Genomic DNA, 15668 nt, shown 5'->3' with positions numbered 1-15668 from the left:
TCATTCGCTTATTTTCTTTATTTTTAATTGGGTTGTAACTAGTAAAAGTTGGAATGCCAATAGCAGTTATCTTTATTTTCCATTGTTTGTTATTTTTTTTTTATTATTGGTCATGCCCAGATTAGAGTATGGTATATGAGTTGATCAAGAATTGAACCAATAATTCATTGGATTGGATCATCAATGGATCCCATGACCTTGACTCAAAGCCTAAATTATTATATTGGATTTTGGATCTAATCGATTGCATCCATGGACAATTTAATTGGATCTACTCTATGGGAAACAATGGGTTAGTTGGTCATCAAAAGTCTACACGTGCACGAATAAATATTTTTCTTTACCTTTCAAAAAAAAAATTCTTTCAAACGAAGATATATTTCTAACCTTTTAGTGATTAATGATCGAGTGAAACATAAATTATTTTGTTTGGCAAAAAAGCGAAGACGACTTTGTATTAAAACTTGATTATATTCTCACTAAATGCCACATCAAAGGATGCTAACATGCACTGATATCAGTACTCCATTATTAAATATATTTCTACTTCCTTGTGAATAATTATAATAAGGATTTGAAGAAATATTTTAAGGGTGGAGATTAATTTTGATTGATCTGCTACCACTTGATATGCGACAACTGTCAAGACAAAACATCCTTCTAGCTCAAACATTGATGTCCATTGTTGATGATTCTACTTTGGTTGGGTCTGGTTTGAATGTTTGCAGCATGAAGTTACATGCTCCTACGGCATCTCCCACCGTCAGATGGATCCACTCCTGGCCGATAATCTCGATGAGCTTGGATTTGTTAAGTTTCTTCATCACCTCACTTCCAGGGTTGGCCAACACCATCTATTTCATCAAGAAGATATGTAAATCAGTATATATAATTTAGCAAACAAAATGTACAAAAGAATTATCAATAAATGGTGTGCATGAGAGAGTATTTCAATTTTATTAAATGGTGTGTCCTTATCCTTCTTTGATGATTTAAAAATTTTGGTGTGTCAATATAAACTCTGTTAAGAAGAAAGAATGGTTCTTATTTCTTACCTTAAGTCCCCTTCTTTCGATATTCTTCTTAACTTCCTCAAACATACTAATTCCACTCGTGTCAATGCAAGAAACAGCTATAAAAAAAAAAAAATAAATAAATAAATAAATAAATTCACACGTGTGAGGTAAGGTAAGGTGAGGTGAGAATTATAGATTATAAAACATAAACATCTTTTATAGCTATTATTCGTACCACTCATGTCCAAGATAACAAATTGTAAGCTGGTCTCTCCAGATGATTTTATCCTGTCTTCCTCTTCGTAGATCCATCTCGAGATCCTAAAAAAATGAAATTTAATAAATAAAACTTATCATCCATGCATGTAAGTGTATGTGTGTAACAATTTAATTTATATGGTAAAGTATTTAAAGGGTTTTGTCGAAATATATACCTTTCTCTTAAGTAGCTAGAATTTGCAAAATAGATTGGAGCTTCAATTTGAAGGATTAGAATTCCAGGGATAGTACCAGCCGTTGGATATTGATCTACATTTCTATAGATCATCGAGTTGGGAAGGTTGCCAATGACTGAGGTCCTTGGCCTCGCTACGAACAATATCACTCGAATCATAGATATGGCAACCTGAATTCACATAAATTAATTACTAGATTAGTATTAGAAAGGCACTTGTTATCATGTCCATGGTTTAAAAACTTATTGACCAACTCAAAACTTAGTGGAATCGATACGATTAAGTGTTTGGGTTCAATCTTATACCGTACAAGTGTCACATTGAGATCTCGAATCCTTGATATGCCCTTGGGTTCATTGGATTCGGGAGAAACCTTTTAGTCTAACATGTGAGACACCCTAGGCTTTCTTTATAGATTGCATGTATCAACCGAGCAAGTTACCCACTAGGGGTTGATTCAGTATTTAAATTAGTAACAAAGAGTTTGCTCCTTGTGATCGTGTGTTTGAAATTGAGTGGCCTTCTAACTTACTCTATTGCACGTTAGGAAATTTCTGTAAGATCGGGTGTGCAACCATTAGGACTAGACCTATCCCAAAGGATGTGAAGATACCTTGCAAGATGTATCTCGATATAAATCTAAGTTAAAAAAAGAGATCATATTAGATCTTGGAAGACATTTGGATCGAAATCCCTCATTGTTTATGGCTTGAATCTCAAGGTGTAAAAGATGAATTTAGACCCTAAAATATACACTCATACATCGTTCGATGACCAATATTTGACTCGTTTGGCAACAGAGTTAGAACTTGGATTGGATTGACTTGGTTACTCCTATTTCTTACTTTCAATTCCATACTAAAATTTTATGAAAATAGATGGTGATGCAATTGAGGAAATTACATACCGCTAGGACTAAGCCAATCTCGACACTGCCAAAGACCACGCCGACGTATGCAGTCATGCAGATGATGAAGTCGAACTTGTCAACCATCCATAGATGTATGGCAGCTTCATAATCAATCAGGCCAAGCATCGCGGTGATAATTATGGTTGAGAGCACCACTAGGGGAGTGTAGTGAAACAATGGTGTTAGAAATAACAATGTTATCATCACTGCAATTGCCATCACAATGTTTGAAACTGCAGTCTTGCACCCTGCGTTGAAGTTCACCGCCGATCTCGAAAATGGCCCTGAAATTAAAATTATAAGTCACTTATGTCCACTAATGGAAATCTCAATAAATAGCAAATCTTTAATATAAACCTCACCAGTGGTCAAGTAGCAAGAAGTACAAGACCCAACTATGTTCATCGTTCCAATAGCGATCATCTCTTTGTTTCCATCGATGTGGTAGTTCTTGAACATGGCAAAACTTCGCCCAACTGCGATCCCTTCCTGTTAGATCGACGAATCAACAAATTAATATAAACCCTTCCTTCATCTTTCAAAAACAACATTCGTGGACCAAATTAAGGTTGGGTTGGGCCTAATCCAAATCCAACTTGTACTTGGCACTCAACACAAACCCAAATCAATGGCCTGAGCCGTTCATAAACTGGCTGAAGCTATTCAAGCCTCAAAATACTAGCCCAAGTCCAGCCCAAATCACAAGTATCTGAGCTTGTTTATTAACCAGTCCGGACCCAAGTTAAAGCATCACTTTCTTATATGGACCTACATGGGCCAGATCCAAGCCTGGCCCATTCATGGTCTTACTCTTACATAGGGACACCCACGTGCGCACTACTCCAAGACCACAAGTCTGGATGCCACCAAGTGCGTACTTTCCGCGTATCCCGTGGTAATATATTAATATACTCCCAGATTATTTGGCATTTTATGATCACATGCGATGCAACCATTTAGTTTAGAGGGCCCACCATTAATAGTCTGATGTGGTTTAGATCTATCCAATACTAAATGAGCTAAAAATACTGGCACAATTGCTGGGCAAAGTTGGCAAATTTGACATAATGTGTGAATCACAAGTGATAAACAAACTGGGCCCACCACCACCACCACCACCATCACCATCATGACGTGTACACGTCAGCTAGACAAAAAAAACCTACTATGGGTATATGGTGCTATCAGTGCACGTTAACAAAGTTACACACAAGAGAAAAGTTAGACTTACAGCGAGAGCGATGACACCTGTGATGATTCCTGTTTTAATGGCTATCATCAGATACTTAGACCCAAAAGTCAAATCAGTCACAGAAATTGGGTTTAAGCCTTTCTTCAAGTGCCCGATCTACAATAATAAAATAACAAACGTATGCACTGTATCAAAACCTTTTCTTTCATATATAACCTACAGTACCAAACATAGTAGAAAACTCTAGTACATAAATCCGCTAGCACAGTATAAATGTTTGTGTACTCTGCACGCAGCATAACTGATGTAACATCATACTGTGGACCCTCAAATCGTCACCGTCCAATCATGTCTCCTGTCCCTCATTATGATAATAGAAAAGTAGGACCCACCACCTAGGTGTAGTTGTGCATTTTGTGGTCGGATGACCTTATCTCCCTTATTCTTAGAGAGCTTCCATTGCCACACCAATTTATACAAAGAGCACACCAAGATTTGGGCTAATTCTTTTTCGATATCACATGTATTAGGGTGCTCTTAGTAAAAGTTGGTGTGGTAATAGAATATCCCTACTACGGGTTTAGGCCGGGATTAATTGAACTCTAAATTGGCAAAAAAAAAAAGGCAAATTGTGCCTTAGATCAACCTATGAGTCAGATCCAATGGTTAAAGTTCAAATTTTTTTTTTTATAGATTTAAAAAAAAAAATTAAATTCATGCACTTTAAAATTCAATTTGAATCATATGGTATAATTTTTCTTTAAAATAATGGATAATATTTTTCTTAACTAAAAAATAATTAAAGATTAATGTAAATTGTGGGTCGCATTTGACAGGATATTATTACTCTCACAAGATTTTTCAAATTCTATAGATTAATATACTATTGAAATAGATTTTAACAACAGATAAAAAAATCTGTCATTATCGCTCTCACAATTTTTTTTTTCACTCTTAATTACCCCACACAATCAAATCTTGGCCTGCCCCTTATCGGATGATTTAGATTGAATCATGATTAATAGATATGTGATGTTATATTATATGAGACTTTAATAGTACTATTTCTGCAAGTGTGAAATAAAATAGGGGGTCTAGGGATTCTCACCACTTCAACACCATGTTTTTCAGCGTGGGTCAGATAAACGAGTAAACTTCCCAAAATAACTGACGTCAAAGGCGCCATAGCTGCAATCCAAAAGAACTTTGGTCGTCTCTTGCTCTGTTTGTCGTCAATCAAATCACAAAATATTATTACTTTTCCTACCAAAAATCAAGAGTAATTAAATATTGGGTCCCCATATTCTGTAATTCAACTAGTGCCACAAAGAAAAAAAAATTAGGCACACAAATCTATAAACGCTTGGCACACCCTTCAATGAATCTTCTCTCTCTCTCTCTCACACACACACAATGAAAGCTTTAAAGATGATTTCCATCCATTGGATTTGATCATTTTTTTTCCTAATTAATTTTGATTTTTGATTTACAAATCCAAAATGATGGAATCATCACTAAGTTAGCATACTTGATGGGCCAAAACATTTATGGTTAGGGGGGCCAAAATAAAGAGACACATGGCATGAAAAAGTTAGGAATAGGCTGTAATCAAACACATGGGTGATTTGATCATTTTTTTCCTAATTAGTTTTGGTTTTTGATTTACAAACCCAAAATGATGGAATCATCACTAAGTTAGCATACTTGATAGGCGAAAACATTTATGGCTAGGGGGCAAATAGAGAGACACATGGAATGAAAAAGATAGGAACAGGGTTGTAACCAAACACCTGGGGAGCTCCTTGAAACAACAATCCATTATTATTATTTTTTTTGCCCATAATATCAATTATTTGATGTGATTGAAAAGCAACCTAGACTAAATAATAGGAAAGTAGGCAAGAAATAGAGCATAATATGACAAAAATCATAGAAGTCAAAAAAGCAATTTTGCTTACTTAAAATGAATACCATTTGAAAGTAGGTCTTTGTGTGAAAGTTTAAAATGAAAATTTTCTTAGGTATTTGAATACTAAACGATTTCAATAAAATCAAAGATATTTAATAGGAAAAACTTTATAAGATTTACACATATGGATTATTTTATTATTATTTTGGAGTGAGTAAGTTGTCCACAACTAAAAAATGAAAAATACTGGAATAATAAAAAGTATTTACAGCAATTCTCACAAATCTGACGTGGGATGTGCACATAACCACAGATGTGTTTACTTGCGATAGAAGTAAAAAATCATCTACGGTTATATATGCATGTCCACGTTAGAATTGTGAGAATTACAGTAAATCCTATGTCACCCCAGCATGACTCATAAAAAATTACGTTAGGTTGGCAGTCGATGTAAAAGAAACTAAGACGTTTAAGCAAGTAATTAAAGCTGATCATGATTTACTTACAAAGAATTTTGTGAGAAGGAGGAAGAAAAGGAATAAACAGCCCAAGACAGCACTTTCCCATCTCCACTGCAACAACCACCACAACCCACTTTAGAACCAATAATTAGATAATAAATAAATAAATAAAAGAAAGGAGCCTAATTATTAATTTTCATGATTATTCAACACAAAATCAGCTAAATAATAATTTTTTTAAAGTGGGAAAATTAAAAAAAAAAGAAAAAAGAAGAAGATGAAAATAGAGAACCTGATGTGTTTGGCTAAAGACGGAACGCATCACTGAGACAATATCAGTTCCATGAGTGAAGTGCTCGAGTCCAAGGATCCCTTTCAGCTGTTGTAGACACACAACTGTGGCTGCACCGGCCATGAAGCCCACTATGGTTGCATGTGAGAGAAAATCCACTATAAACCCAAGCCTACAAATAACAATTAATAATTCATTAATTAAAATTTTCCAAAAACTAACATAATCAATTTTTTTGTTCTCTAACTTTTGAGAGAGAGAGACCCATACACAAGAGGATTCTCTAATTCAACAAAATTTGCTTAACCAAATATATAGAGAAAGGACCTTAAGGTCTCTATGATCAAAAAAATTTTATATGAGAAAATGCTTTTCATGGAAAAAAAAAAGTGATTTCTAAGTCCATGATTGCCATTTTTAATGGAAAATATTTTATCTGGTGTGAAGAGGAGAACCCAATTTCAATTTTATTCTTCTGTAACTTATTATTGTTCTTAGCATACCAAATACCAACCTTAACAAGCCCAAGGAAGCCTGAAAAACTCCAGCGAAGAATGTCGCGGTGAAAGCGAGGTGAAGATAAAGCTTTGGATTCTCAGAAGCATTAACTTCATTTCCCAACATAGAAGCTGTAAGAAGTGATGCAACAGCAACAGTACCCACAGCCAAATCTCTTGAACTGCCCATCAAAGCATACACCAACGGCGGAACAAAGCTCGAATCTTCAATACAAATTCAAATATTTTCAATGGTCTACTCAAATATTTACCAAAATTTCCAAAAATTTTATGAAAAATAAACCACTTACATAGGCCAAGAATAGTAGGTAAATTAGCTAATTTAGCATAACTAATCCCTTGAGGTATAGCAAGACTTGCAATTGTAATCCCAGCAATAAGATCAGCTTTGAAGAACTGGAAAGTATATCGAGGAGCCCATTCGAGCATCGGTAGGAAGTATTGAAGGCCTAATACAAACTTTCGAGACGGTGATTGGTTCTTGAATTGTCGAAGAGGGTCATCGGGGAAGAAGGTTTCTTTAAGGGATTTTTTAAGTGATTTGATGAATGGTTGTGGTGGAGGAATTGCTACACGATGTGTGCATTCGATGTTCGTCGATGGGAAGACTAAGTCCGCGTTACCCATATTAGTAAATTGCACTAGTATTGGTTGATGTTGTTGGTGTTAAATTTAAAGGTGGTGCTAGTTATATTTGGTGGAAAAAGCTAGTGTTTATTGTGTCATTGGTGTTATAGGTTTACTATGGGTTTGGTTCTACTAAATTTGGAGATGTGGAAGTTGTGGTGGTGGAGGTGAAGGTGGAGGAGGAGAGGTTGCAGCAAGAGTGTGAAGGTAGGATGGATTGGGAGTTGTAATTTATAGTGGAGAAGAGGAGGTGTTAGTGGTGAATAGGACCCACATGTGGACTCACGTGGTAAATGTTGAATTTCGAAAGAAATAAATATGAAGTTGGAGGCATTATTCATGAGGGATTAAGTATTATTAGGTGGAGTTCCAACCTGTTTCCTTAAGATACTTTAACACTACTTCCCTTGATCCTTCACTAACTGACGTTATAATCATGTTCGTTAGTGGGTCAGATGACGTTACAATTTTCTGTTTCAAACGTTGTTGTTTACTGTGTCATTTAAGTGTTTTTTATTTTTTATAAATATAATTATAATTTTGCAGAAATTCTCAAGGAAAATTGTGAAATATGTAAAATTTGTGATAATTTACCCGGCAAAAGTTTACAATAACTTATTAAAAAAAATTATTACAAAGTTTACATTAATTTATGATGAGTTGCATTGGTGCCAAATAGGACTACCCAAGGATACAACCCTTTCCACAATTTGCATTTAAAAAAAAAAAAAATACAGATTTTCTTGATTGGGATTAAAAAAATAGATTAAGTAGTTGGAGGTGGAGAGAATGATCTAAACATATTTTCGTTGACGAAAGAAAAAAAGAAAACCAGTTCGAGAGATCAAAAATATAATAAGATTGTAGAACCTGTCAAATTCTCAATTATAGGAAAATTCGAAAGAGATATATCTACTGTTAAATCAAAGGTCAAATTTTCTTGTCTGCTATCCAAATCAAAATCTCAGCCTAATTTTCAAGCTTGACTAAGTTAATCAATTTTGATTTGAGTTTTGTTTTGTTTTTCTTATATAATATTCTTATCCATGTACATGTTTGTAATCATTTTAAAATGACATTTTGTGATTATGAATCTCTTAATCTAAGTTAAATAAAATTGAATTATTATATATTTATTAATTCAATTAAACTGATTTGGAAATAACTATTAATTTTGATAACGATTGCTTGTGACCTCTTTCCTATAGCTTATGAGGATTCATATATATTAGAATTCGGGAATGATAATGTCCCTATGAAATTTTGGACATTAACATATGTAATCACAACTACTAAATTATAAAGAGAGATTTATTTGACAGACACAATTGTTGTGTTTTTTTCACAAAAACTTCCTTGGAATTTTGACTATTCTAAGAGAACCTTACTTTACGAAGTTTGTTATCCAGCAAACCTTGGAGTGGGACCCACATAATAAAATTCAAATTTATGAGGTTAATTTGTTACTTAACATACTTGGAGTAAATTCTAATTACGTGAATTTATGACATCCAAAAACATGATTTAATGCGACGGGATTATAAAGAACAAAATTAAAATAAAAATAAATAAATAAATCGAAAAAAGAATAAATTAATGTTCACCATTTAATTTTAGTTTTAAATTTGGTAGTTTGGTAGCCATCCATTTTCAAGGCCTACGGTCAAAATCAATAAGGTTTTTTGTTTTGAATTTTTTTTGTTGAATCTTAGTTTTTCCATAAAATCTACAAGTCAGTGTTGTTGGATTGCTAGTTTGATATTTCATGTGTCTAATAATCCTTAGTAAGACTTAAAATCTTACTACCTTAGTCATGTTAGCATGATTCATAAAAGTGACATGCTTGATAAAGTAAGGGAGTTTTTGTAATAAAATTGCAACAGATACGTTTGCACAATAAATCTCTCAATTATAAAATCTAGTGTTAAAATAAAAAGATGTATCCAGAGACTATATCCCTTATCTTTTGAATAAATCTTGGCAATTGGATGTTACATTATAATTGCTAGGATTAAGTATTTTTATTCTATTCATTTTCATGAATCTACATAGTCCAGCCCTATCATATTTTTCATAAAAATCTTTTGAAAAAACTACTTAACGAACCTTAATAAAAACATTTCTTTCTAAATATTCCGCACTTCTTTACGATAATTGATAGTCCAGCCATTTACCAAATGTTCTTTTTCTTAATACCCTTTAACCACTCTTTTCCTTTTCTGAGATTGATGATTCAAATTGTCAAAATCAACAATTCAAATCACTTTTGAGTTTGTCATTTTATCGAGACGAGGAGTAATAAGAAAGAGATTTTACTAACTGGATTGGTAAGATACGGCCGCAAAAACACATGTTGAATTAAGAAAGATGTCCTTACCGTATGTTCTTATTAAATATAATTTCTAAAACGTATATATACCAAAATCTTGGGATCATATAAAAATTATTCCTATATATTATGTAGTCTTTATCATTTTTGGGGTTTGGCTGATTTTGTTGGGCAAAAAGACAAACGCCCAAGGTATATTTAGTAAGAGTCGTGACAATTTGACTACCCCACGTGGTATATTCTATCGATTATTTGACGTGATAAGTTCAAAAATCGTAGATTTGTACTCTTTGTGATACATGATTTTCTCGAGATACATATTTTATGGGGGAAATACAGTCTTATATCTCGGGGAGCGTAGACCTACGTTAATCAAACTTCTCAAGTTAGATAGTCAGATTATCACGATTGACTCAAATGTTTTATTGTTTTTGAGTGTACGTTTGGTAAGCTTGAACGAGTTTGATGGGAAGTCCACTTCGGCCTACATAAATCATAGATGCAAATTTCCTATTTGTGATAAATATATTAGAATTGATCTCGAAATATTATCAAATTTGAAAATCAAAATCACAAATCAAGTTTATTTTCTTTAAATAGTATAAACTTAATATATTAGAAATATAGCAAATCCGTACATTTAATGGCGTATTGGGCTTCTCATAAGGAGGAGGAGCTGGTATCAAACTCGAACTCTTCTCCAGAAACAACATAAGATCTCGACACGTGTTAATAGTTTGAAGCTAAGCTGATTGACCAAGAATTATCGTTTTGACATTTAAACTTTTTCGATTAGATGTTTTGACGCATGTGCTATTTGACACATTTTGAATAAGTCAAAAAGACCAAATTGACCTTCGATTTTATTTAAATAACTTTTTTTTTTCAATGTATGTAATTAAATTTAAATTTATTTACCGCCTCAATCATTCGAAAGTGACTGATGTTTTGCCATACTTTGGTGACTTTCAAAAGGATCAGGCTACTTGCACCCACCATTTGTGCTCATTGCACCCACCTAAAACACATTTTAGAGTGAATATGCATCAAAGAAAGTGGGTGTACCGAGCATGATGGAGGGTGCAATGGAAAACACAGCCAGATGTATCTTTCAGTTAGTATTTTAGTTTTATTTATTTCTTTATTTTTGTTGGAAATTTGTTTTCTTCATGTCCATGATAATCAAGATGACTCTTTCAATCGAAGCTTGATATATTGTAAATGAAACTAAAATTTGACAAAAAATCAAGATTGAAAATCTTATATATAACCATTGAATCAAACCTTTTTTTTATCACACCTAAATTCTTAATAACATTTAGATCAACAAATAAAAATTCATCATTTATACCTAATTTTTATACGTGTAGACATTAAAATTGTCAAATGAATTCTGTATCTTATAAAAAAACACTTTCAAACTTTCATTATCAAGTTAGTAAGGAAAGTTTCCTGACTACAATATCTTGTGGCATTCAAAAACATAATCCGATGCCATAAGAATGTAGAGAACAAAATTCTATGAACTTTGAAAAAATATGTTAATTTTCATGAGAATTTTAATTTTAAATTTGACAGTTCGATAGTCTTTCATTTTCAACATCTTAGATTATGCTCAAAATAGCTTTTTGTTTTTGTTTTTGTATTTGAATCCGAGTTTTTGTTATGAAATCTATAAGGGTGTGGTGTTGGATTCTCAATGTAGTAATCCATGCAGGCCTAACAACCCTTAGTAAGATTTAAGTCTTAATACGTTACGTCACGCTGATTCATATCTTATTAGATGAGCTGGCCCACACATTCAAATTGGGCCGGTGCATAGTTCTGATGGTGGACCTCTTGATTTCTATTAGTATTATTAGAACTTCCGATTGGACTTTTGGTCATCCAAGTATTCCATGAAATCTTTAGTCACTTGTCACGTAATATTTCTAATATTCAATCCTTAAAAGAAGAAACTTTCAAGACATACTATAATACCATGGTGTACTAATTGTTCAATCATTACCTTTCAGTATTGAGAATGGTTTCAAAACTCGGTTTGGTGTCTCATCTCATCTATTTCATGAACGAAACCGAGTTGTCTTAGATGAGTCAATTCATCTCGAACGAGATAATTTGTTTAACATGGTTTACTTATTTAAACACATATTTATATGAAAATAGTTATAAATTTTTTATATGTATAAAATAAGGTAGATAAAAATATGTTTGATCATAAAATTATATTTTACTTAGATAATAAATAAGTCAATTTCAAAAAAATTAATTATTTTAATTAAAATACACAAAATTCCGATTGATGTGAATGAGTTTTATTGACTCAGCCAAAAATATTAAAATATCGTTCCAATCATCTCATTTATCTTGCGAGATTTTACACATATGAGACTCCTTGTCTATCTGTCTCGTTCATGGACAATGCCAAGATGACTCGCATTGTCACGGACGAGATTTAAAACCTTAGTAACTACAAAGGACAAGGCCTTCCATTGATATATTATTAGGCAAGAGATAGGTGCCTCAAGGGTAGAGGCTTCTAAATTTTTTTTCTTGTCATTACTCATTTGTCTATCTGTCAAGAGAATTTAAAAGATAAAATTATCATTTATTTTATTTTATCATAAATCTAGATATATTATTTAAAATGCATGAATGAATCCAGTCAAGGATATTTTATAATATTAATTAATGTAATTTTGCATAAAAAATTCTCACACTGACCTCTCATTGCAACAGTTCGGACTTATAAATATATTTAATATAGAGAACTGCTATTGGCACCTCAACTTTTACTTATTACACTACAATTAAAATTAAAAAAATTAAGCAAATGATTGATAATAAATAAAAGTTGGGGTGGGGGTGCCAGTAGAAACTCTCTCTATTTTTTTTATTTTTATTTGTTAGATTTATGAATTTATGTGGTCTAATTCTAATTGTAAACAACTGATGAAGTAATAACTTGAATCAAACTTTTGTAACGTTTGAATGGTGTGTTTTAATCTTTAATCAGGGTGTGATAAATAATTTAAGAAATTGGAGTGCCAATATCAGCTCTCTTAATTTAAATAAAATGAAAAATAATGTTCTTGTTTGTCTATATCCGACCCAAAAATTCCTCCCTTCCCCCACCTTACCCCAATTGAATATATTTGAGTCATCAGGTCGTGTTGACAGTTTGTGGCTTAAGAGCATATAAATATTTTCCCACAAGACAAAGAAAATAGCCCTCTCTTTGGTCTTCGGATCTCAAAATATAATTATTAAATAATCATAAAGTAGTAAATTAATTAGTTTACCAATTTCATGAGTAATATCTTTTTGAAGAGGTATTAGTCGTTGAGTTTGACTAAGAGTGGGCAAGTGTATCTCATGTGCATTTTTTATTTTTTAAAATATAATACTAGGTGATCCATGGTTTTTAATCTCGTCCGAGACAGAGACCACTCGTCCGATATGTCTTGGTATCGTCCACCAATAAAATGGATAGACAAGTCAAATGTATCGGATTAGATTTAAATCAGCGGTTCATTTTTCTCATTGTTGAATGAAACAATTCAAATGTATAAAAAAAACTTGTCCAGGACAACTTGTCTCATTCATGGACGAGACGGAAAAATGAGTTTTAAAACCATGATATGATCTAATATTGTTAAGGCTGTCATATTACCACCCTACAATATTATGAATAAGCCCCGTGAGTGGTTTTGTTATAAAATTACATTGTAAGTGAATGGATGCTACAGTTAAAAAATCCCCCAATCACTTGTCGTGTGATTTTAAAACAAAACAACTTAAGGGTTTATTCATATTTTTCGCGGTGAGGGTGATATAATGACTTCATTTTTAACCTATTGATAATGAGTCCTATCAACTAATTTTTCCCAAGTATAGATCATAGCCTCACTCATTTAACCTATTGATTTAATTGTTGGAAGCATCTGATCATTGGTGCCATTTTATGAATAGAAAATTCACTATTACCCCCCAGTTTAATGAATTTTGTTACGGGTTAGCAAGTCAACTCACATTTTATACATGTCGTGATTTTTTTACTTAAAATTCGTATTTGATATGTACTCTTTTGATGTGGCAGGTGCACAAAATCGTAGATCTTTTTCTTCGGAATAGGCAAGAAGAAGTCTATGATTCTTGCACTTGTCACGTCAATCGAGTAAAAATACTCCAATCAATTTATCATTAGTGTTTACATATAGGAGGAGGAGGAGGAGGAGGAGAAGGGGGAGTTGGGAATGACTAATAAAGATGGTTGTGAATTTGACAAAATTTAAAATTTAAAATTAATTGTATTTATGAGAATTTGAAATGACATGTCAATATATATCTTAGTACAATGCCTTTTTTACCATTATAATGAGAGAAGGATTATCTATTGGATTTCACATTAATTAAGTCTTTAAATTAGAAAAGTGACCTTGCATCTTGCTCACAAATTCAAATCAATATATGCATCTTTGTTAAAATACCCATTCATTTAGGATTATTTAAAACATGGTAAAGAAGTCTTATCATTTTTGTTACAAAATTGTATCGTTTGGTTTTTGTGAATAGTATCTTTCTATTGATAAATATAAGGTCATTTTAATCATCTTTTTAAAAAACTTCTGGTCCAATCATTGGTTTTAATTTTTAAACATTGGCTTTCTCCCTCTCATTTTTTTTTTCTCTTCCTAAAATTTCACTTCTCTCTCTCTCTCTCTCTCTCTCCTCTCATGTTAAATCCCTTGTCCCTCTCTTCTTTTGTCAACTTTGAAGCCAATATACCCATTCAACTCTCTTTTAAATATTCCATCAATTATCAAGAGCTTAAAATGGATCGGACTAGAGTATATCCAAATTCATCATCTCTGGATTTTTTATCTGGATTCAACTTAAACTAGATTCGACCAGACTTAAGTTGCTCGATTCAGCTCGGGTAATTCCAAATCATTTTGTAATTTTTTTATTTAATGTTTTACCTTATCGCTAATTGCTATGCTATTTTATTTTATCATTATAATCCTTTTATTTTATATGGATTCATGTTGTATTATAGTTGTAAAAATGATATTTTGAAAAGCTAAAATTATAATTTTCAAAGTAATATATCATTTGAATATAATTGGATATAGGGATAGATTTGTGTTCAACCCAGATCCAACTTGGATAAAGGCACATCAAACCATATTCAACCCATTTTTTTTATTTGCATCAAGGATCCAAATCTGCTAAATTCAAATTTCGGATCATTTGGATTTCAAATAAAATTTAACCCATTTTATGACCTATATCCATGATGGTGTTTGATCATTGACAAACAATAAATCTATAAGATTGTATGTGCCAACTAAATTAGTTGCTAAAGTCTTTGGGTGATGATACCAGAGACTTGGGTTCAAATCCCGTCAACTCCGAGTTACTGAACTCATTAAATAAAGATTTACCAATCAAAATAAATAAATAAATCTATAAGATAAAAAGAAACTTCTAATTTTTTGTTGTATTTTGATATATGCTAACCATCTTTTAAAGAAAATGAATTACATATGATGCTCTTATAATGGGTTAAGAGAGTGTCTATATAACCATACATATATGGCTTAAAATGGGTCGGGTTTGGGCCGGATATGTGTCAACTCATATCTATATCTAAAATTTTAATTCGGGCCCGAATCTAGATCCGGATCAGATCCTACTAGCTCAAACCATATCTGATTTTTTTTTACTTTCATTAAACCCATATTCGGATCCGATCCGATCTGATCGAATTAATCGGTCGGATCAAATAATTTCGAACCATTACAAAGTAATTTATTGAAAAATGTAGTTTAAATGTGGTTTGAACTCAAGACCACTCCCCTTTTGCAAAGAAGCTTTGACTACTACACTTAATACTCATTTGTTAATAAATGATAGACTAAAAAAATATATAAATATAACATACAATATACAAAAT

General features: G+C 32.4%; 1 protein-coding gene across 1 annotated transcript; it reads right to left on the bottom strand.

Annotated features, from left to right (window-relative positions):
* Positions 1 to 359: 359 nt before the first annotated feature.
* On the bottom strand, positions 360 to 7584 carry LOC147383147 (sulfate transporter 3.1-like). The gene is made up of 12 exons (XM_086428265.1): positions 7044 to 7584; positions 6750 to 6957; positions 6236 to 6407; positions 5989 to 6054; positions 4682 to 4795; positions 3613 to 3729; positions 2744 to 2870; positions 2379 to 2665; positions 1451 to 1641; positions 1252 to 1337; positions 1056 to 1132; positions 360 to 854 (listed from the first exon to the last, which is right to left on the bottom strand). The coding sequence occupies exons 1-12, from the start codon at positions 7378 to 7380 to the stop codon at positions 666 to 668; spliced, it is 1971 nt and encodes a 656-aa protein (XP_086284391.1). The 5' UTR covers positions 7381 to 7584; the 3' UTR covers positions 360 to 665.
* Between the last annotated feature and the right edge of the window lie 8084 nt (positions 7585 to 15668).

Source organism: Akebia trifoliata, chromosome 16 (genome assembly GCF_017979445.1).
Source record: "Akebia trifoliata isolate Shusen 1 chromosome 16, ASM1797944v1, whole genome shotgun sequence".
Lineage (NCBI taxonomy): Eukaryota > Viridiplantae > Streptophyta > Magnoliopsida > Ranunculales > Lardizabalaceae > Akebia > Akebia trifoliata.
This window is presented reverse-complemented; position numbering and strand designations above follow the sequence as displayed.